The 21,353-nt window shown below is 38.8% G+C and overlaps 1 protein-coding gene across 1 annotated transcript in view; it reads left to right on the top strand.

Annotated features, from left to right (window-relative positions):
- DNAJC5B (DnaJ heat shock protein family (Hsp40) member C5 beta) overlaps nucleotides 1-21,353 on the top strand; it is a gene marked incomplete at its 3' end in the record, with an annotated part of 47,105 nt that overhangs the window by 13,232 nt on the left and 12,520 nt on the right. The window contains exon 2 of the mRNA XM_082601374.1: nucleotides 17,606-17,819. Within this exon, the coding sequence (XP_082457500.1) occupies nucleotides 17,606-17,819 (214 nt within the window). The remainder of the gene's footprint in view (nucleotides 1-17,605; nucleotides 17,820-21,353) is intronic.

The raw sequence follows: 21,353 nt of genomic DNA, 5'->3' as shown, positions 1-21,353 counted from the left end.
TTATAGGCAAATTTTTAGTCATTGCTGCCTGAGGTAATGAATAACAGTTGGGGCAACAGGAGACTCACTGAAGAAACTTGGGAGAAAAGGCTGGGGAATGAGATACTTAGGGGAAAAAGGGCTTTGAAAAGCTCTGACCTATTCCTGGGAATCTAGAAGCTACTACCATGTCCAGGGGTCTGCACACGCTCAGGAAAGACCTGAGAAAGCCCTAAGCTCTCACTTCTGGCTGACCTTGAAGAGCTGTGCAGGCAGGAAGTAAAGGCTAAGGCAGAGGTGTAAACTGCCTAGCTGAGTGCTGAAGGTGTGCCCTACCATACACACAGAGCCCATCTGCAAAGACTGGGTGATTTTTGGCTCCAAATGTGTAAGAAAATCTGTTTAATCTTTAGCTGGCCATTAAGCTAATGGAACAGACACTTCAGCGGCCACACATGACGAAGAATACAGACTTTAATTGCGGCCTGCAGGCTCTTAGCACACAGCAATGATGATCCCATGTACCGCAACTAAGACCTGGTGCAGACAAATAAATAAATATTAAAAAAAAAAGAATACAGACTTTATAAAATTAGGTCAGAAAAGTCACTAAACAAACAACAACTACAACAAGCAACAACCGAAAACCATAGGGAAAGAGGAGATTCTGAAATGTAGAGTTGCCAGATTATACTATTCAAACGTCCAGTTTTCAAAAAAAATATTATCAGCCATGCAAAGAAACAAGAAAGGCCCACATGCAGGGAGAAAAAAAAATCAACAGAAACTGTCCCCGAGAAAGCTCCAAATATGGACCTATTAGACAAAGACTTTAAATAAGCTAAGTATGTGAAAGGCTAAAGAAAATCATGCCTCAAGAACTAAAGGATAAAAATGATATCTCATCACATACAGAATATTAACAGAATAATAAAAATTATATAAAAGAACCAAAATAGAGATTCTGGAGTTGAAAAGTACAATAACTAAAATGAAAATTTCATTAGAGGGCTCAATAGTAGATTTGAGTGGGCAGAAGAGAGAAACAGTGAAATTGAAGATAGGTGAATTTCACTGCATACACCATCATGCATACCAACACATACAAAATAAGAGTCCCAGGGGCTTCCTTGGTGGCGCAGTGGTTGAGAGTCTGCCTGCCGATGCAGGGGACACGGGTTCGTGCCCCAGTCTGGGAGGATCCCACATGCCGTGGAGCGGCTGGGCCTGTGAGCCATGGCCGCTGAGCCTGCACGTCCGGAGCCTGTGCTCCACAACGGGAGAGGCCGCAACAGTGAGAGGCCTGCATACCACAAAAAAAAAAAAGAGTCCCAGAGGAGAGAAGAAAGAGAGAGAAAGGGGAGAAAAGAATATTTGAAGAAATAATGGCTGAAAACTTTCCAAGTTTGATGAAAAATATTAATCTACACATCCAAGAAGCTCCATGATCTCTAAGTAAGATAAACTCAAGAAAATCTTCACTGAGACACATCATAAACAACTGTTCAAAGCCAAAAAGTATGTTGAAAGCAGCAAGGGAAAAGCGACTCATCATGTATAAAGGGTCCTCAGTAAGATCAACAAGTGATTTCTCATTAGAAACTATGAGGCCAGAAGGCAGTAGGATGATATATTCAAAGTGCTGAAAGAAAATATATGTCAACCAATAATTTTATATTTACCAAAATTATCCCTCAAAAATGAAAGAGAAATCAACACATTTCTAGAGAAATAAATAAATGAGTCATTAGCAAACTTTCCCTATAAGAAATTCTAAAAGGAGTCCTCAGGCTGAAATGCAAATACATTAGGCACTAACTTGAACCCACGTGAAGAATTAGTGGACACCAGTAAAAGTAACTTCATAGGTAAATATAAAAGACAGAATTAATCTGTTTGTTTGTAATTCTTCTTTTTTCCTATCTTATTTAAAAAACAACTGCATACATATACAAGTCAACACCAAAAAAACAAACAACCTGACTGAAAAATGGGTGGAAGAACTGAATAGACATTTTTCCAAAGAGGAAATGCAGATGGCCAACAGGCACATGAAAAGATGCTCAACATCACTAATAATCAGGGAAATGCAAATCAAAACCACCACGAGATATCACCTCACACCTGTCAGAAGGACTATTATCAAAAAGACAAGAACTAACAACTGTTGGTGAGGATGTGGAGAAAAGAGAACCTGTGCACACTGTTGGTAGGAATATAAATTGGTACACCTACTATGGAAAACAGTATTGAAATTCTTAAAATTAAAAATAGAACTACCATGCAATTCCACTCCTTGGTATTTATCTAAAGAAATCAAAAACACTAACTTGAAAAGATATCTGTACCCATGTTAACTGCAGTGCTATTTATAATAGTCAAGACATGGAAACAGCCTAAGTGTCCATCAATGGATAAATACTATTCAGCCATAAAAAGAAGGAAATCCTGCCATTTTTGACAACATGAATAGACCTTGAGGGCATTATGCTAAGTGAAAAACTCAGAAAAAGACAAATAATGTGTGATCTCACTCATACATAGAATCTAAAAAAACCCCAAACTCATAGATACAGAGAACAGACTGGTGGTTGCCAGAGGTGGAGGCTGGGGCTGAGTGAAATGGGTGAAGCTGGTCAAAAGGTACAAACTTCCAGTTATAAAATAAATAAGTCCTGGAGGAAAATACAAAATTAAAAAAGCAGAAAGAATAGGCTATAAATGTTTTTAATAGAGATCAAATTGTCATAACTTGATGTTGTATGTGTATAATGCTTTGCCATTAATATTGTACAATGTGCTTAGCTATTTACCATAGGAAAAAAAAGCATCAAATAATTAATAGTATAAGAGCATTCGAACAAAGCTGTTAAGAAAGTGTTAAATAGCTTTGAAGCTAGCAATTCATGTATACATTAAACAAAACGAAACAAATTTCTATCTAAAGTAGTCACGCTTAAATAAACAACAGAGAATTGTGGTTTCCAGGGACTGAGGGAAGGAGGAAATGGTTAGTTGTTTAACAGATACAAAGCTTCAGTTTGCAATGTAGAGGAGTTCTAGAGAAAGAAACAAAGAAAGGAAAGACATACATATGACACGACATGTGAGTTTTTAAAAAGAACACCCCTTCACAGATGATTCTTAATACCAGATGTTGAAAACCACTGATTTAACTGGTGGGCCGAGGAGAAATGATAAGCATAGATGACTGTAATAACACAGTCAGATTATCCACTCTGTTCCTGGTCCTTTTATGAGAAGTGGCCATCCTCTGGCTTGTAGGGAGTGAATCAAATCCTGTCTCTGATGTGTTCACTCTACACTCCAGTTCCTGCTCTTGCTTTCCCAGTTCTTTGTCTGCTCTATCCTTACTCGATGTTTGCATAACCGCTTGCTTTTGGTGCACTGGTCACTTTGGATAAGACACACTCCTTCTGCCAACCTTGGCCCTAAGGGACCCACATGTTTGTACTACCTTGCCTAGCCTCCCAGCCAGGGCAGGAGAAGAATCAGGAAAACATCCTAGAAGCCGAGAGAAAAGAAGGAGTGGCCAATAAACCTGGCAGAAAGGCCGAGTAGAATGAAGGTGCAAATGGGCCACTGGATTTTTCAGTTAGGATGTTGTGGAATGGAGGGCAAGTTCAGCAGAGACCCAGAAGTAGAAGTCAGATTACAGGGGGCTGAAGAGCGAATGGACATTGAGAATGCAACCTTCCTGTGTAAACTACACTTTGAAGAAGTGTACCGGGAAGGGAAGGAGGAGATAATTAACATTTCAATAATGTGAAGGGGAGGGGAGGACAAAAAAAAATAGTTTCCCTTTTTAAAAAACAATTAGCATGGGCTTCCCTGGTGGCGCAGTGGTTAAGAATCCGCCTGCCAATGCACGGGACACGGGTTCGAGCCCTGGTCCAGGAAGATCCCACATGCCACGGAGCAACTAAGCCCGTGTGCCACAACTACTGAAGCCCGCACGCCTAGAGCCCGTGCTCCTCAGCAAGAGAAGCCACCGCAATGAGAAGCCCGCGAACCGTAATGAAGAGTAGCCCCCGCTCGCAGCAACTAGAGAAGGCCCGCACGCAGGAACGAAGACCCAACGCAGCCAAAAATAAATAAATAAAATAAATTTATAAAAACAAACAAACAAACAAACAATGAGCATGTTTGCTTGCTGAGGAGAAGGAGCTAATGAAGACATTATTGAAGATACTGGAGTTGGGGGCAGAGATTGATGACTGATGGACCAGGATTTAGGAAAGTGCACAGATAAGTAGAGTCTAGAACACACTGGCCAATTTAATTTTAAAAAGGAGAGGTTCTTCTTCTCTTAAATAACAGGAGGAGGGAAAGATGGGTGCAATTATGCAGAAGTATAGAAGTAAAAGGGTGTGAAGGAGTTTCTTTCTAATGAACTTTTAACCCCGTTTGAAGTAGGAAATGAGGTTTCTTGTGGGGGGCGGGGAAGCTGTTTGTCTTTATTGCCCCTGATTTGCACAGTTTTGCAATCTTCTCCAGCAATACTGCTCTCCCAGAAATGGGAGTGGAAGTAGTGGACAGCTAGAGTCATCTCCTTGGAGGCATGACAGGGAATCAGAACTTTTAAGGAAGTGAATAAATTGGTTTGAGTAGCACTCCTACAGTATGACCATGAGGCTGAGTCCAAATAGTCAAGGAAATGGAGTCAGTGAAATGGACTGTCTAGAAGAATAGACCCTGGTAGTTTTAAAATATTGGTTTAGGGGGGAAAATGGGTGTAGGGAGGACAAGAAAGTGAGCACTGGGAGCCCTACAAGGGCCAGTGGCTGGGCCTGCTACAGGTAATTACCAGGACCTGCTTGTAGCGTTGACATGATACACTATTACTGAGCTTGAGCTAGGAAGCCAGCAGGAGTAAGGCTTACAGACAGCAAGTGCCTGCTGAGGGCTTTGACAAGAACCAGTGGCTGGAGCTGCTGTTGGAAGAAGGAAACAAGGTCTGTGTAGCCATTTCTCCTACATCCTGGTCTTATGATCCCTTGATGTTCAGAGTTCAACAGAGATTGCCGGCTTTGAAAAAACAAGAACGTAAAAATTTCCCCAGGAAATGTAATAAGGTTAGAGGCACAGAAACTTTTGATGGGAACCTGGGCCAGATACAGAGATCTTGTATTATATGCAGCTCTCAGATTCTGGGTGAGCCGTAGGCTGTGGGGAAAAGGATTAAATATAGCACACAATCTTAGTGGCCTGCTGAAGGCTGTCAGAGGCCTACTGGTGGCCGAACTTCAGGTCCCCATCCCCTAAAGTAGTACTCTTATGACTGGTATAGACAAATACTTCTAATATTGGCCACATTTTATCTACTGTGTTTGCACAAATATTATAGTCTATCCTATTTTATTAGGGAGGGTAAGGAGCTGCTCTTAAAATTAGCCATAGAAAAGAATTGTAGTGATCAGAAAATGACCTAAAACAAAGCTCTATCAATTGGCATTTGAACTTTTCAGAAGTTTAAGTATTTTTAAGTCATATTAAAAAAAAAAAAAAACAAGCATAACGCCTCATGAAGTAAAAATTCTAGTAAAAATCTGGCAAGGGATCACTGAAGCACGATGGGATCACTGTCTCAACTGCCACTAGAGGTCAGCACTGGACTCTCGATGTCATTCTATATGAGAGAAAGGACTGTTCTCTGAAATAGATCATCAATTATGGTTCCCATCGTTATCTCATGCAATCTGTCTTGAATCTTGAATGTGACTGTGGATCCCAGAAAACTAAAGAAAATGTTAACAATTTCTGGGGTGTGCTGCTCAGATATTCCATCTGTAAGTGTGAGGAAATCACAGGACTGTGTAATGTGGCCTTCAGAGGGCCCTGGATGAAGCCTTGGTACTTGAATCATACATTATGGCAGCAGGTGTTTCAGAAATAATTACACAGTAGGGGTAGTACTGGCATCATTACTTGCAATGCGAAGTCAAATGGTGCCCTGACCTTGCTATTCTGTCCCTTGACTCTACACTAACCCTGGCCCAGTGGCTGCTGCTTCCTTGAGTCCCACTTACATTCTCATTCCAGCTTTTTCACAGCACCTTACTGTATTAAAGTGTCTTATGAGGAGGGAAACTGTACTCAGTACAAATGTACGAAATGGCTGTGGGGGGTGGAGAGATTTGGTGGCTGGTCAACGGAAAAGACATGACCATAAGAGCCAGCAACACAACAGGCTTTACTGGATGGTGCTTGAACAGGGCTGCATGAGAGGGGAAGTTCCTCACAGCACGAGACCATCCAGAGGCTTATGGCATGGGGGTTATCATCAAAAAGGCAGGAGGTCAAGGGAACACCCAGGTGAGAGGAAGGTTGGAAAGGGTCACTAGGTGGTGTCACTCGGGAGCATAGTGCGGAGTCTCTGAGTCAGACAGTTCCAAAGGGCCACAGCAGCTTGCAGTCTTATAGCCATAAGGCTCTGTCTTACCAATGGCCAGCAGATGTGGGGTGAGTCTTGCAGATATGTAAAGTAGACAGGCTCTGAATGGCTAACAATCTGCTTGTTTGGGTTATTTGAAAAATAACTGAGGGAATTCCCTGGCAGTCCAGTGGTTAGGACTCTGCTCTTTCACTGCCGATGGCCTGGTTTCAATTCCTGGTCAGGGAACTAAGATCCCACAAGCCGCATGGTGTGGTCAAAAAAATTAAAAAAATAAAAATAACTGAATATGTGAAAATTTGAGCTTGACACTGGAGGCCTTTTGAGCTAATGAGTCTCAGTCTGCAGTAAAGAAATAAACAATGTAGGGGTGAATACACAGAGGCGCTCTTTGGCTCATTCATATAACAGTGGTAAAAAGCTCTCTGTGAAATTAACACATAGTTGAAAGAAGAGAATATAAACATGAAAGATAACCAGGAATTTCTGAATCAGGAGTTTCTGGTTATCACTAGCTAGGTAAAGTACCAGTTCTCCCTTCTGCTAAAAACTAGAAAAACTGCAAGGAAAATTATATTTATATATGTACATCTTAAAAGCATTTGAGAGTAAAGAATTGCTGCTTACTAGGTCATGATATGGGAGAAGAGAAGCTGAGAGGCTGAGCAGGACTCAGTCTTCAGAGAAGGGGGAAAAAACCAGGACCCTGGCCCTATAAGAATGGAAATCCTGCAATTCCATTTAGACTCCAAAGTGCTGCACCCCAGGAGAAAGGGCAAAAACGGAAGTAAACCATCTGTGGTTAACAATTACTTTGGTAGTCCTCCATAAACCATATCTCCTGGTATTCATATCCTGTGTAGTCTTCTAGAATTTGGGCTGGCTTTCTGACCTGATTTAACTAACAGAATATGACAGAAGTGATGATTTACCTAAATCTTAAAAAGGCATAGCAGCTTCTACTTTTGCAATCTACTTTTGACAACATTTAAGAAATATGACCCTGAGACCATCACATTGTGAGGCATCTCACCTAGCCACGTGGAGAAGCCACGTGGAGAAGCCACGTGGAGAAGCCACGTGGAGAAGCCACGTGGAGGAGAAAACAGTGCCAGCCAACAGCCCTAGCTGTGCTTCCAGCCACAGCCAGCACCAACTTATCAGCAGGTCAGTGAAGCCATCCTGGAAGCAGATCCTTCAGCTCAAGTTGAGCAGTTCCAGTCAAAGGCAAACAGAGCAAAGACAAACTGTCCCCACAAAGTCCTACCCAATTACAACATGGTAGGCAAATAAATAAAATGCTTGCTGGTTTAAGCTACTAAATTTTACTGTAGCTTGTTACACAGAAACAGACAATGGAAACACCACCCTTGTATGGACTGTAACTGAACTTTGAGCCATCTGGGTGACTGAGAAAAATCTCAATTCCTAATATTAGATTAACATGATTCCAGTTTTGTAAATGCCTCCAGACATCTGAAAGTAGGACATAAAAATTCTCTCTGGTATAACATCTTCTTAGTACTCCGATTATTCTTTATAAGTTTTAAATATGTGGCATACCAGAGATAATCAAGGACACAAGTCAAGACAATAAGAACAAGAATCAGCCGAAAGGAGACAATAGAAACAGAACTTCAGAAAACTCAGGTATTAGAATTATCAGATAAAGACATTAAAACATCTATGATCAAGAAGATAAAATACAAGATTGAGAATTTTCACGGGGAACTCAAAATTATGAAAAGGGGCATTCCAGATGTTTAAAATAAACATAAATTATACAACTAAAAAAAATACAACAATGAAATTCAAGAATTCAAAGGCAAGGTTTAACAGGTCAGAGAGCTGACTGGACAACAGACCAGAAGAAAATAACCAGAAAGAATTACAGAGGACAAAAAACAAAACAATAAGATAAAATTCATAGAGGATCTATTAAGAAGGTCTTAGGTGAGTGCAACTGGAGTCTGAAAAGAAGAGTAGACAGAGGACAAGGGGAAAGCGATTTGAAAACATAATGTATGTGAATTTTCCAGGTTCATGAATGATATCAATCCATATATACCAGAAGCCCAATAAAAGCCAACCAGAAGAAATAAAAGTCTATATCTAAGCACATCACAGAAAAACTGCTGAAAACCAAAGATGGAAAGCCCCTATGGAAAAGAACAAAAATTAGACTTACAGCAGATTTTTTCAAGAGATACTGAAATCCAAAAGACAGTGAACTGAAATCTGGATGAAAGAAAACGGATGAAAGAAAATAACTGATAGCCTACAATTCTTTATCAGGGAAAATACTCTTCAGAAACGAAGGTGAAATAAAGACATTTTTAAGCTAAACAAAAACTGTAAGAATTAATCATCAGCAGATCTACACTAACAGAGATACTAAAGAGTGTTCACAGACAGAAGGAAAATGATCCCAGATGTATGGTCAGTGATGCAGGAAATAACTAATGGCAACAAGATTGGAAAATATGTGAGGAAACGTACACACACACTAATTGTATGAAATACCATCATACAGCTGACCCTTGAACAACAGGAGCTTGAACTGCATGGGTCCACTTATATGTGGATTTTTCCCCCCAATACCACAGTACTACACAATCCATGATTGGTTGAATCTTCAGATGTGGAACCACAGATATGGAGGGCCAGCTATCAGACCTGAGCATCTACGTATCTGGGTATCCACAGAGGATACTAGAACCAATTTCCCATGGATACTGAGGGACAGTTATATACTAATTGTGTTAAATAACATTTTTTGAGGGCTTAAAAGATTTACAGAATTAAAGTACGGGCTACCAACAACACAAATTGGGAAGACAGTTAATAGTGTTAGTGTTCTAAGATTTTTACATTGTCTTGGAGAAAGACAAAAGTACATTGACTTTAGACTTTGACAAGTCAGGGATTTTCTAATTTCTAGGAGAACCCCAAAAGGAATAATAAAAGAATGTGCATTTTCCAAAGCAACAGAGGGGAAAAAAGTATAATAATGAAAAATAATCAATCTAACAGAAGGCAAGAAAGGAGAGGAAAAGAAAAATACTTTAGATGGGACAGAGAATATAATGAAGCGGTAGATTTAACCTGTAATAAATCAACAATTAGATTAAGAGTAAACATAGACTAAATGCTTCAATTAAAAGAAAAAGATTGTCACTGTGAATAAAATAACCCCAAACTATATGTTTACAAAAGACGCATCTAATATATAAGGTTACAGAAAATTTGAACATAAAAGGAGAGAAAAATATAGTCTATGTATAAGCCTACCCAAAGAAAGCTGGTGTAGCTTTATTAATATCAAAGTAAAGACTAAAAGTATTACTAGCAAAAAGAGGTGTATTTCATAATGATAAAAGTTCAATTCACCAGGAATATATAACAGTTGTGAATTTGTATACTTCTAAAGAACATGGACTAAACTACAGAAAGCAAAAAGTGACAGAACTATAAGGAGAAATTTGTAAACCTACAGTAATAGTGGGAGATTTTAACATACCTTGCTTGTAGAACAATAAAATGGCAAAGAATACAGAAGATTTGAACAAAAAAAATTAGCAAAGAAAATTTATTGTTCTTATATATGAACAAAGCACCTAACAGGTACAGAATACATATTCTTTAAAGTACACATGGAACATGTATAAAAACTGAACATATAATGAGACAAAAAGCAAATCTCAAATTTTGAAGGATTTAAATCATATAGAATATGTTCTCTCACTGCAGTGCAATCAAGCTGCACTGTAGTGAGAGCAAAAATAAAAAGATAGCTAGAAAATCCCCATATGTTTGAAAATTCAGAGGCACAATTTAAAATAACTCCTGGGTAAAATAAACCACAATTAAAATTAAAAAGTACCTAGAACTGAATGCTTCATATTAAAACTTGTGGAATGTAGTTAAAGTAGTACTTAGAGGGAAATTTACAGAATTAAATGCATGTACTAGAAAACTGAGTCCAGCAATAAGTAAAATAATAAATAATTAAGTTGAGTTTATCCAAGGAACACAAGTTTCATTTAGCACTAAGAAATCAATCACATTAACAGATTAAAAAATAAAAAAATGTATCTTCTCAACAGGTGCAGAAAAAACATTTGGTTAAAATTCAATGTTCATTCATTCTTAGTAAATTAGTAAAAGAAGAAGGAAAGAAGAATGTCTGCTTTAGTCACTCTTACTTGACATCATACTGGAGGTCTTAGCCAGGACAATAAGGAAAAACATAAAATGATATAAGAATTGAAATGAAAAAAACTTCATTATTTGCAGATTATATGATTGTGTATGTAGAAAATGCAAAAGAACCTATAATTTATTAAAATTAATAAATGAGCTTAAGTTTGTAGGATAAAAAATCAATATATAAAAATCTTTTACATCTGCAATAAATTAAGAAAAATACTTTAATATCAAAACCACACAAAAAATAAGTTCCTAGAAATAAAGCTAATAAAATATATGCAGAACCTAAATGGTAAAATGATAAACTTTGTGTTCTAAATAAGTAGACATACCATACAAATGTCAATCTCCAAATTAATCTATAGAGTCAAATGCAATTGTAATAAAAATCCCAGTAGAGAGAGAGAGAGAGAGAGAGAGAGTGAGTGTGTGTGTGTGTGTGTGTGTAAACTAACAAACTAATTCTATAATGTATGTGGAAATATAGAGGGCCCAGAACAGCCACAGAACTCCTGAAGAACAACAATATGGAAGAACTTGCTCTTTAAGATACTAAGACATATTTTAAAGGTATAATATTCAAGACTTTATTAGCCCAGAAGTAGCCAAATAGACCAATGGAGCAGAATAGAGATCCTATTTAAAATATAGGGAAAGGATTTTATCTTTTTAATGAATGACACTAGGATAACTGGATATCCATATTTTAAAAACGAAATTGTATGCTTGCTTTCTACCACATTAAAAAATCAACTACAAATGGGTCATTGACTTCTATGTGAAAGGCAAATCTATAAAGATTTTAAAGAGTTTATAAGACAATATCTTCCCTAATTCAGGAAAAGACTGATTAATTAAACTAGTTAAAATTAAGAATTTCTGGACATACAGATGGCCAAAAGCACATAAAAAGATGCTCGACATCGCTAATTATCAGAGAAATGCAAATCAAAACTACAATGAAGTATCACTCACACTGGTCAGAATGGCCATCATCAAAAAGTCTACAAATAATAAATGCTGGAAAAGGTGTGGAGAAAAGGGAACCCTCCTACACTGTTGGTGGGAACATAAATTGGTACAACCATTATGGAGAACAGTATGGAGGTTCCTTAAAAAACTAAAAATAGGGCCACCTATGATCCAGCAATCCCACTCCTGGGCATATATCCAGAGAAAACCATAATTGGAAAAGATACATGCACCCCAATGTTCATTACAGCACTATCTGCAATAGCCAGGACACTGAAGCAACCTAAATGTCCATCAACAGAGGAATGGATAAAGAAGATGTGGTACATATATATACAATGGAATATTACTCAGCCATAATAAAGAAAGAAATAATGCCATTTGTAGCAACATGGATGGACCTTGAGATTATCATGCTAAGTGAAGTCAGACAGAAAAAGACAAATATATGGTATCACTCATATGTGGAATCTAATTTAAAAAATGATACAAATGAACTTATTTACAAAACAGAAACAGACCTACCAATATTGAAAACAAACTTACGGTTACCAAAGGGGAAACATAGCGGGGAGGGATAAATGAGGAGCTTGGGATTAACATACACACAATACTGCATATAAGGTAGATAACCAGCAAGGACCTACTGTATAGCACAAGGAACTCTACTCAATATTCTGTGATAACCTATATGAGAAAATAATCTGAAAAAGAATGAATATATGTATACGTATAACTGAATCGCTTTGCTGTACACCTGAAACTAACACAACTTTGTAAATCAACTATATTCCAATAAACTAAAAAAAAAAAAAAACAGTTAAAAAAAGAATTTCTGTTCTCCAAAAGATTCCATAAGGAAACTAACAACAACAAAAAAGCCTTAGAAACAGAGAATACATATGCAATACATAAACTGACAAATAATTCATATATAGAATACTATAGATATATTTTAAATCCTACAAATTCATTTTAAACATGAAACTAAAAACTGAAAGACCAACATACACTTAAATAGAGGATATCCAAATGACATATATATCAGCCTCATTAGTAATTAGGAGAATGCAAATTAAACCATAAAGGGATACACACACACACACACACACACACACACACACACACAAGCTACCAGACCGTCAAACATTAAAATGTCTGTCAATACCAAATGTCAGGGACATGTGCATTGGAACTCATATACTAGTTTCTTATACTTTCACTTGGGTGTTGCCTGAGTCCAAGAGGGCACAAGAGTTCCACTGAACTTCTACTATGAAGACATACTATTAAGTTCCATAGTTGCAATACTTGCCAAACATGCAGGGTTACTAGTCTAGGGTTTGTTTTCACCTGAAAATTGGTTTATAGCAGTTCATTTTCCTATCTACCACCAGTCTTCTTCCCATTATAGTCAGTTTTTTTCCCTAGAAATAATAGTCTATATCTAATATGAGCTCAGATTTTTTTCTTTTTTTTTTTTTTTTTGCTACCTTTGCTGTTGATGAGGCTGCCTCTGCCATGAGGGCACTTTTAACGGTTCTAGGATATAGGAAGAAACCAGTGCCTCACCCTCCCTCTTCTACTCTTTCATTTTAGGTAGCAGGTAGCCTTCTTCTGGGACATGGGAGGGGCAATAAACTTTGTGGCTGAGGGAGTTTAGCAGAAAGTCACACAGCAATGGGGAAATCTTTCAAACAGGAAGCAACAAAAGGTAATTGGAGAAGGCAGCTAAAAATGTGTTGAGTGGGGGAAAGGCAGCTACAGATATAGATGGTGGAACTTAGTTCCCTGAGGCTCAGGGCCAGCCTTTCCAAACAAGAAGGTCTCCTCTGACATTCCAACCCCATGGAGATAGATTTGGTCTTGAGCTGGGGCAACATGGTCAGAACTGGGTCTTGGGTGATTCACAGACTGGTAGAGAATAGTAGGTAGATCTCACCTGAGTGGTAGATGGTGTGAGGAAGAGAACTGGGCACTACAATGCTTAGAATTATTCCACTGCCTGAAAATAGGTAGATCTTAGGAGCCTTTGGTAATTACACCTATAAATCCACATTGATCCTATCTGCTACTCAGTTGAAAGCTGTTATTGGATTTTGAAGTGGAAATTACAGGTATTGATGCTATTTCTAATATTAGTTATAGCCATACCAGATTAACAGTGACGAAGAGTATAGACAGATGTGGAATTAAACGCTCATGTTCTAGTTGAACATTACATCACTTTTAAGTATAAAATGAGAAGTTATAAGAAAGATCTTTAAAGTGAATAGGCAATGTTATATTTAAATGTACTCCAAGCAACTCTCCTTTCACCCTAAATTCCATACGTGTTTTCCTGCTGTACAGACAACACCAAGGGGGTGGGTCATCGATCAACTACCTCCTTGAGCAATTGTGTAACTTTGGCAGCTGCCTCTGCTAGCCATATTTCCTGAGGATTCCTCAGGGCCAAGAGCATCTGCCAAGAGGAGTCAGAATGCTGCTGATTACCAGGAATTGGATTTGTTACAAATGGAGGTGCTCCAGCCCTCTGAATTTGCCAGCTCCATTGTTAGAGGAATGTGATAAATAGTTGAGTGCATCTGCCCTTGAAAGCTGACAAAGATCCAAGCAGCTTAAAATGACACGTTTCTCCGGATAAGTCTTGGGTAGTGTGCATCAGTCTACAACTGAACCCTAGAAATAAAGAAATATATGTAAAGAGGCATTTTCCAGGGATTTTTTTTCTTTCAGGGCAGAAGTAAGAGCCTTTGCATTTGGTTGGCCTGGACATGATCTCTGGAACTGGTAGGGGAAAATGCTGCAATTGTATTCCAGGGCACAGAGTGAGAATTCCAGGAATATTGAGCCATTAAAATTAATGTGCTTAAAGAATCCACTTGAGACTTTCTGATAATGATTGTTGTATTATTAAAGTTTGAGGACTTCTTTCTTCCTTCCTCTCCCCCTCTAATTTGGTAGTGGGTCATTTAAGGGAACAAACTCTAAAATTTCAGTTATTAAAGGAGCATAAAATTTTTAACTGGAGCTTAAAAATACTTAGGGAAGGAAACTGCACAAGTAGTATGTATATTTTTTTATAACAAGAATAAACAAAGAATCACCTATAATCCCAGCAATAGTCACAGTTAAGCATGGTTATAACCTTTCATTTTTCTCTTTATTTCTACTTATTTTTCTGCTTTATTTTCCCTATATAAAGACATATATACAATTGTCTGTGTGTGTGTGTGCATATATGCATGTGTATATGTGTTATGTGTGTATGTGTGTGCACGTGTCAAGGTCACCAAAGATTTCTGTAACACTAAACCCAGTGATCACTTCTTAGTTGTCATTGTACGTGACCTGTCAATAGTACTTGACACAGGTGACCACCCTCTTCCTTGAAATACTTTGTTCACTTGGATCCCATCACCCCATATTCTCCGGATTTTTCCTTCTGCATCATTGGTCTTTCTTTCCTCATCTCCTCTGTAGTTCTTCCTTCCCAAAGCTCAGCCCTTGGACTTACGTTGGATCCAACTCACTTGGGAATCTTTTCCAGTTCCATGGCTCTAAATACCATCGACCTGCTGAGAACTCCCAATGTACATCTCCCAGAGTAACTCTCATTTGAACTCAGGCTCATATATCTCTCTACCTCTGTCACACTTGTAAGTCTAATATGCATCTCACAGGTGCTCAAGATAGAACTGTGAATCCTAGCAAATCATTTCCTACTACCAAAAAAAAATCTCTTGCCAACTCTTTAAACAGTAACTCCAAAATTCCAGTTGCTCAAGCCAAAACTTCGGTGCCATCCCTCATTCCTCTTTTTCTTTCACATCCCACACCCAATCCATCAGCTATCTCTCAAAGTGTACTAGAATCCAACCACTTCCAACTAATCATCCACTACCACACTGGTCCAAACCACCATGAACTTCCCCTAAAAGAGTCTCCTGCTTTGGCCTTTGTCCTCTCCAGACTGAGTGATCCTTCTAAACTAAAGTCAGATCATAACACTTTTCTTCTCAAAACACTCCAGGAGCTTCCCACATCACCTAGACCAAAAGCCAAAGTCCTTGCAATGTCTTACTTTTTTAATTTAAAAATATGTAGGAGGCAGCATAATGCTCAGGGTCAGATTGCCTGTGTTCAAAGCCTGGTTCTAATTATTAGCTGTATGATGTTGGACAAGTTACTTAACCTCTCAGTGGCTAAATTTCCTAACTGTAAAATGGGATTATTATAATACCAGTCTCATAGAGCTGCAGTGAAGATTAATGAATTAATATTTATAACAGGCTTACAATAGTGCTGGTATGTAGTAAACATTATAAAAGTTTTTTAAAATGACAAAATTGGCATTTTGTGCTATTAGAAGATTTTATCATAAATTCTGCAGGTAAAAAAATGTCTCCAATAAGAATTTATAGATACCCCAAACATCTCTCAAAAAATAAGGATGAAAAATGTTTGATTAAACAAATTTAAAATGAACTATTATTGTTTTATTCTTTTTGTTTATTCTGAGTTCAGAGTTAGAATGTATTATACACCATGATGTATGTTTTTAAATATTTTGGTACTTTTTAAGCATCCTGATCTTAAACTGCTTAATTATTCACCTACTTCCTAACCAGCAATGCTTTAATTCCTAAAATAGGTGTGATGTTTTTTAAGTTCATTGTACAGATTGGCTTATAAGATATACTTTATTTTTTTCTACTTATGGACTTTTATTACTGCTTTAAAATGAAGCAATTTAATCTAAACCGATAAAATAAACAAAAGCTTAAGGTGCATTCCTACATATGCCTACAATAGGCACAGTAGGGAGAATAAGTCATGTGGAATTTCCAGTAGAGAGTTTTAAAATTAGTTGACTTTGTAGAGGAAAAATTACTAGACTCAATATTAAACATGGCTTTCATCAATTTAAATCTGTCTGTGGAGGGAAGTGAGGGAAAGAGCCCCTAGCCAGAGCCTGATTATCATAGCTCAGTTCTTACATCCATTTTACATTTTTTTTTTTTTTTTTTTTTTTTTGCGGTATGCGGGCCTCTCACTGTTGTGGCCTCTCCCGTTGCGGAGCACAGGCTCCGGATGCGCAGGCCCAGCGGCCATGGCTCACGGGCCCAGCCGCTCCGCGGCATATGGGATCCTCCCAGACCGGGGCACGAACCCGTATCCCCTGCATCGGCAGGCGGACTCTCAACCACTGCGCCACCAGGGAGGCCCCCATTTTACATTTTTAATACTTGATTATAACTGAAGAATAAAGAATACTCACATATCACCCCTCTGCCCCCAATACGCACCCACTGCAACACAACACACACTCATGCCCTTCTGGAATTGCTTTATGATCCACAGAGGAGAGAGGGCCTTGTACTCACAAGTAAATTTCTACAGACTATTTGAAGTGGGAAGACCTATTTGGAAAGAGGTTAAATACACACTTGAATACAAGGTAAGTCACGGTATTTGTCCATAAAAACAAAAGGGAGTTAGGATTTGTGAAAAAATTGTGAAAGGGTCATAATATTTATTCAAGGTGTATAAATCAGAGATTTTTTTTTTGACAGTTGAGTTTAACTTTTAGAATAGGTGGTGTGAAGGTTTGTTCATTCTGGAAAAGTCTTCCAGTTCTAAATGAAATTGTGGTATAAACTGGTCCTGTTGCTGGAACTCTTAAAGGCCTCTGCATGTTGAGGTGGGCTACTGATGAGCTTCCAGGTAAAAATAAACTTCACATATTTGCCAATAGCAAAATGTCTAAGACTTAACAGTTATGCAGCTATTGAGAATTCCTTTGAGGATGTGAGGGGAGAAACAATACTACTGTGCCTGCACATTAGAAACACAAGGCAACATTTAATGGACACTTGCTTAGTTAAATCAACATTATTATGAAATGTAACATTTCATGGTATTTACATGTATAAAAGATGTACAAATGAATAATGCCCTTCTAAAATGTCATTGTAATACCTGTCAAGTAACACTTTTCCTCACTTTTTTTTAAAATTTTAAAAGAAAATTGGCCTTGAAACACCATCCAGACAAGAATCCAGACGATCCAGGTGCTGCTGAGAAGTTTAAAGAAATCAACAATGCCCACACAATACTTACTGACACGTCAAAAAGAAACATATATGACAAGTACGGATCACTGGGACTCTATGTGGCCGAGCAATTTGGAGATGAAAACGTTAATACCTACTTCATGCTGTCAAGCTGGTGGGCAAAGGTGAACTGGATTTTTTGTTTCTCTTGAAAACAATTTCTTACAAGATCATGATATTATTCTCTCTTTTAGACTCCACCTCAAGGAAAGTCTAACCTTACTATATTACTAAACTCTTACAGATAAAAGGAGCTGTTATTGAAGGATCGTTTTTGCTTTAGTTCACCAAATAATTATAAAATACAGCATGACTTAAAATACTTCTAGATGTTAATTATATTTGAATTTGAAGCTTCAGGTTAATTCTGACTGCCCTCCCTACTCCCATCATGACAAATTAAGAACTGACTCATTGCTGAAAACCTAAAATAATTTATTAGTGTGACAACTGTTTAAAAATTATTATGGGACAAATTTAGCCATGTACTTTCCTATCTATAGCATAGGCTACATCAGCAAAGACAGTACTGCGGAGAATACATGGTAATTAGGTCATAGGTTCACATGGAGCCTGCTGTGAAGTAGTGGAGAAGGAAATGAGGGGAGAAAGGTAAGAATTAAATAGTGGAGCACACTGAGTTGGAGAGAGAGAGGAAGAGAGAGAGAGAAAAAGGATATCTAGTCAAGAAAAAGGCAAGATTTTTAAGGACTTAGTGCAACCGGAATTGACCTTTTTTTTTTTTTTTTTTTGCGGTACGCGGGCCTCTCACTGCTGTGGTCTCTCCCGTTGCGGAGCACAGGCTCCGGACGCGCAGGCTCAGCGGCCATGGCTCACGGGCCCAGCCGCTCCGCGGCATGTGGGATCTTCCCGGACCGGGGCACGAACCCGCGTCCCCTGCATCGGCAGGCAGACTCTCAACCACTGCGCCACCAGGGAAGCCCCGGAATTGACTTTTTTTTTTTTTTTTTTTTCCGTACGCGGGCCTCTCACTGTTGTGGCCTCTCCCGTTGCGGAGCACAGGCTCCGGATGCGCAGGCTCAGCGGCCATGGCTCACGGGCCCAGCCGCTCCGCGGCATATGGGATCCTCCCAGACCGGGGCACGAACCCGTATCCCCTGCATCGGCAGGCGGACTCTCAACCACTGCGCCACCAGGGAGGCCCCGGAATTGACTTTTGACAGTAAATTTTGTGTGATTTCCTAAGAATCCCTAGTATATGCATGCTTGGTGATAGTTTTATATTTGTTTATGAGTATTAATATCCTTATCATCTGATAAAAGTATATTTACATATGAATCATACATATAGTCCATCTGCATCTTTTTTGGACAGTTCACATACATGTAGTAAGTTCACAGTTCACACATTTTGTGAAATCAGATGAACTCACATTCATATGAGTTGTAATTAATAAACAGCAGATCTCCAGAGGCAGACGTCAAGTTCAGTAGTACTCTGACTGCTACTTTCTTCCGCTAAACTTCCACTAAAGTAAATCTTGCTAAATTGAATAGTTTTATATACACAGGACGAGACAGAATATGTTTTTGTTCATAGGCATGGGGAGAGAGAGTCTGCAGCCTAAAGCCTCGTTTGCCTTCTGCAGTCCTCAGAATTCCTTTTCTTGGGGATAACTGGGATTCCCACTGAAACCTCCTTTCTTTATCATTGAGGACTTGGGAGGGAGACAAGTTTCTGCCTAGAGGATCTGGAACTTAGAATGAGAGTTTATATATTGTCAATGTCATCTATGACGATAGTTTGAAGGTTTATGTAAAATACAGGTTTCTGTAGGAACGTAACCCCCAGGTATGACCCTATTTCCAATGGGAAGGTACCTCTGGGAAAGGTACCTTTCCTCTGGGAAGGTAGATAATTTACACACTAGCACCTGACTGCATATTGGGGCCTACCTGCATAAAAAGGAGAATAGATTTCCTTGCCCAGGAAGTTGACAAAATTGATCAAAATTCATATAGACAAGCAGAAGCTGTTCAATAGTGTAAGAGATATACATAAAATAATTCCTGATGTGGCTCTTTAAAAATAAGGCTACAAAGAAATCTACCTTCCCCTTCTGCTTGTGCCAAAGCCTAATTGCCCAGTGCCCTTTAGAGTGGCCTGGCACACAGTGATAGGTATTAAGTATGCATTACATGTATGAATCAGTGTACCAATTTGAAAATATTTTAAAAACAGTGGACACCTACTTATGCCTTGTACTGCACTAAGCACTCCAAGGATAAGGCAAGGTTATTTCTGCAACAGGCAAATAATCTAGTTGGAATAATTAAAGAACAAAACGATACATGCATTAAAGGAAATTTTCAGAGAGGAGAAAAAATATGGGAATGGAATAGTGAAAGCAAAAAGGTCAAAAGTAGGTTAGAAAAAAGGGGGGTGCTTGTTGGGGCACTGGCTCAGGAACACTGCACAGGAGGCTCTTAGAGGCAGTTGGTGAAGAGGAAGTTTTTTTATACTTTTCAGAATAATTTAAGAAATTCATGACTCTGAAGATGTAGAGAATCCATAGCAAAAAGATTATAGGTGTGAGGGTGTATAAAATCACTTTCTATTTCAAATAACATATTTTTAATAAAATCATAAACTTATCTTGCTCAATTAACAAAAATGGGCTTGTTTTCACTTCAAATGGGGTTGGGAGAGTTTAATCTTTTAATCTTTAGCGATGGCAAACTTAGTGAGGAAACTTTTATATGCTCATGGGGAAATCCTGGTGCTGTTCACTAGTTGGAACAAATCATCTCTTTATCTACTAATCAATTAATACATTCATTAACTCAGTGGGCATTTACTGTCTACCACGCTCCAGGTACTAAATCCTTAGGTATAGGAGGGATTGAAAGACAACTAACATACAGTTTAGCCTCGAAGAAGCTCACAGTCTGAGACAGAATTATAAACTGATCACTGTCTTAAAAGTGTCAACAAAACAAGACTATGGTGGACATTGGTATGGCGTACAGTTGGGGCACAAGGGAGGGAGTAATCGTTCTGGAGGAGATGGGGATCAGGAAAGATGTCAGACAGAGGATCTTTGAGATAATCTTAAACGCGGAGTGGGTATTTTCTAGATGACTAGGGAATGGGACAGTGGGTGTCTAGGCAGGTGGTTCCATAGGGAGGGCAAAGCTCTGCAGGGATGGCAGGAACAGTGCCATGCTGGTGCAGGGAAGGCACTGGAAGAGGCCAGATGACCATTAATAAGGAGCTCCAGCCTCTTCTAAGAGGCAGGAGAGTCGCTGCATGGGCTCAAGAGAACATGTCAGAAAGCTCCAGCAGCAATGTGCAGAGTGGGCTAGAGGCAAGAGTGGAAGCAGGTAGGTCAGCTAGGAGGCTACTGAAGTGTCCAGAGCAGAGATAAGGGGATCCACTCTAAAGCCCTACCAATCAGGAGAGAGGCAATGGGGAGGGGGCAGAGATGGTGAGGAGAGAGACTGCAGGATGTGGTGACTGAGAGGGATGGGGTGGTGTCAGGGCTAGCTATCCCTAGCTCTTCTTGGTGAGGATGATTCAGTGCCCTTGGTGAGCTCATGTGACCTGTAGAGGTTATGTTCGTTGGTTTGTTTGCTCTGCTTTTAATAATGATCACCATGGCTTAAGACTAAAGAAGAAAATGTCACACTTCATTACT

This window comes from Mesoplodon mirus, assembly GCF_964341445.2.
Source record: "Mesoplodon mirus genome assembly, chromosome: 16".
In the NCBI taxonomy this organism is placed as follows: domain Eukaryota; kingdom Metazoa; phylum Chordata; class Mammalia; order Artiodactyla; family Ziphiidae; genus Mesoplodon; species Mesoplodon mirus.
Note: the sequence above shows the minus strand (reverse complement) of the source record. Positions and strands in the feature narration are given on the sequence as shown.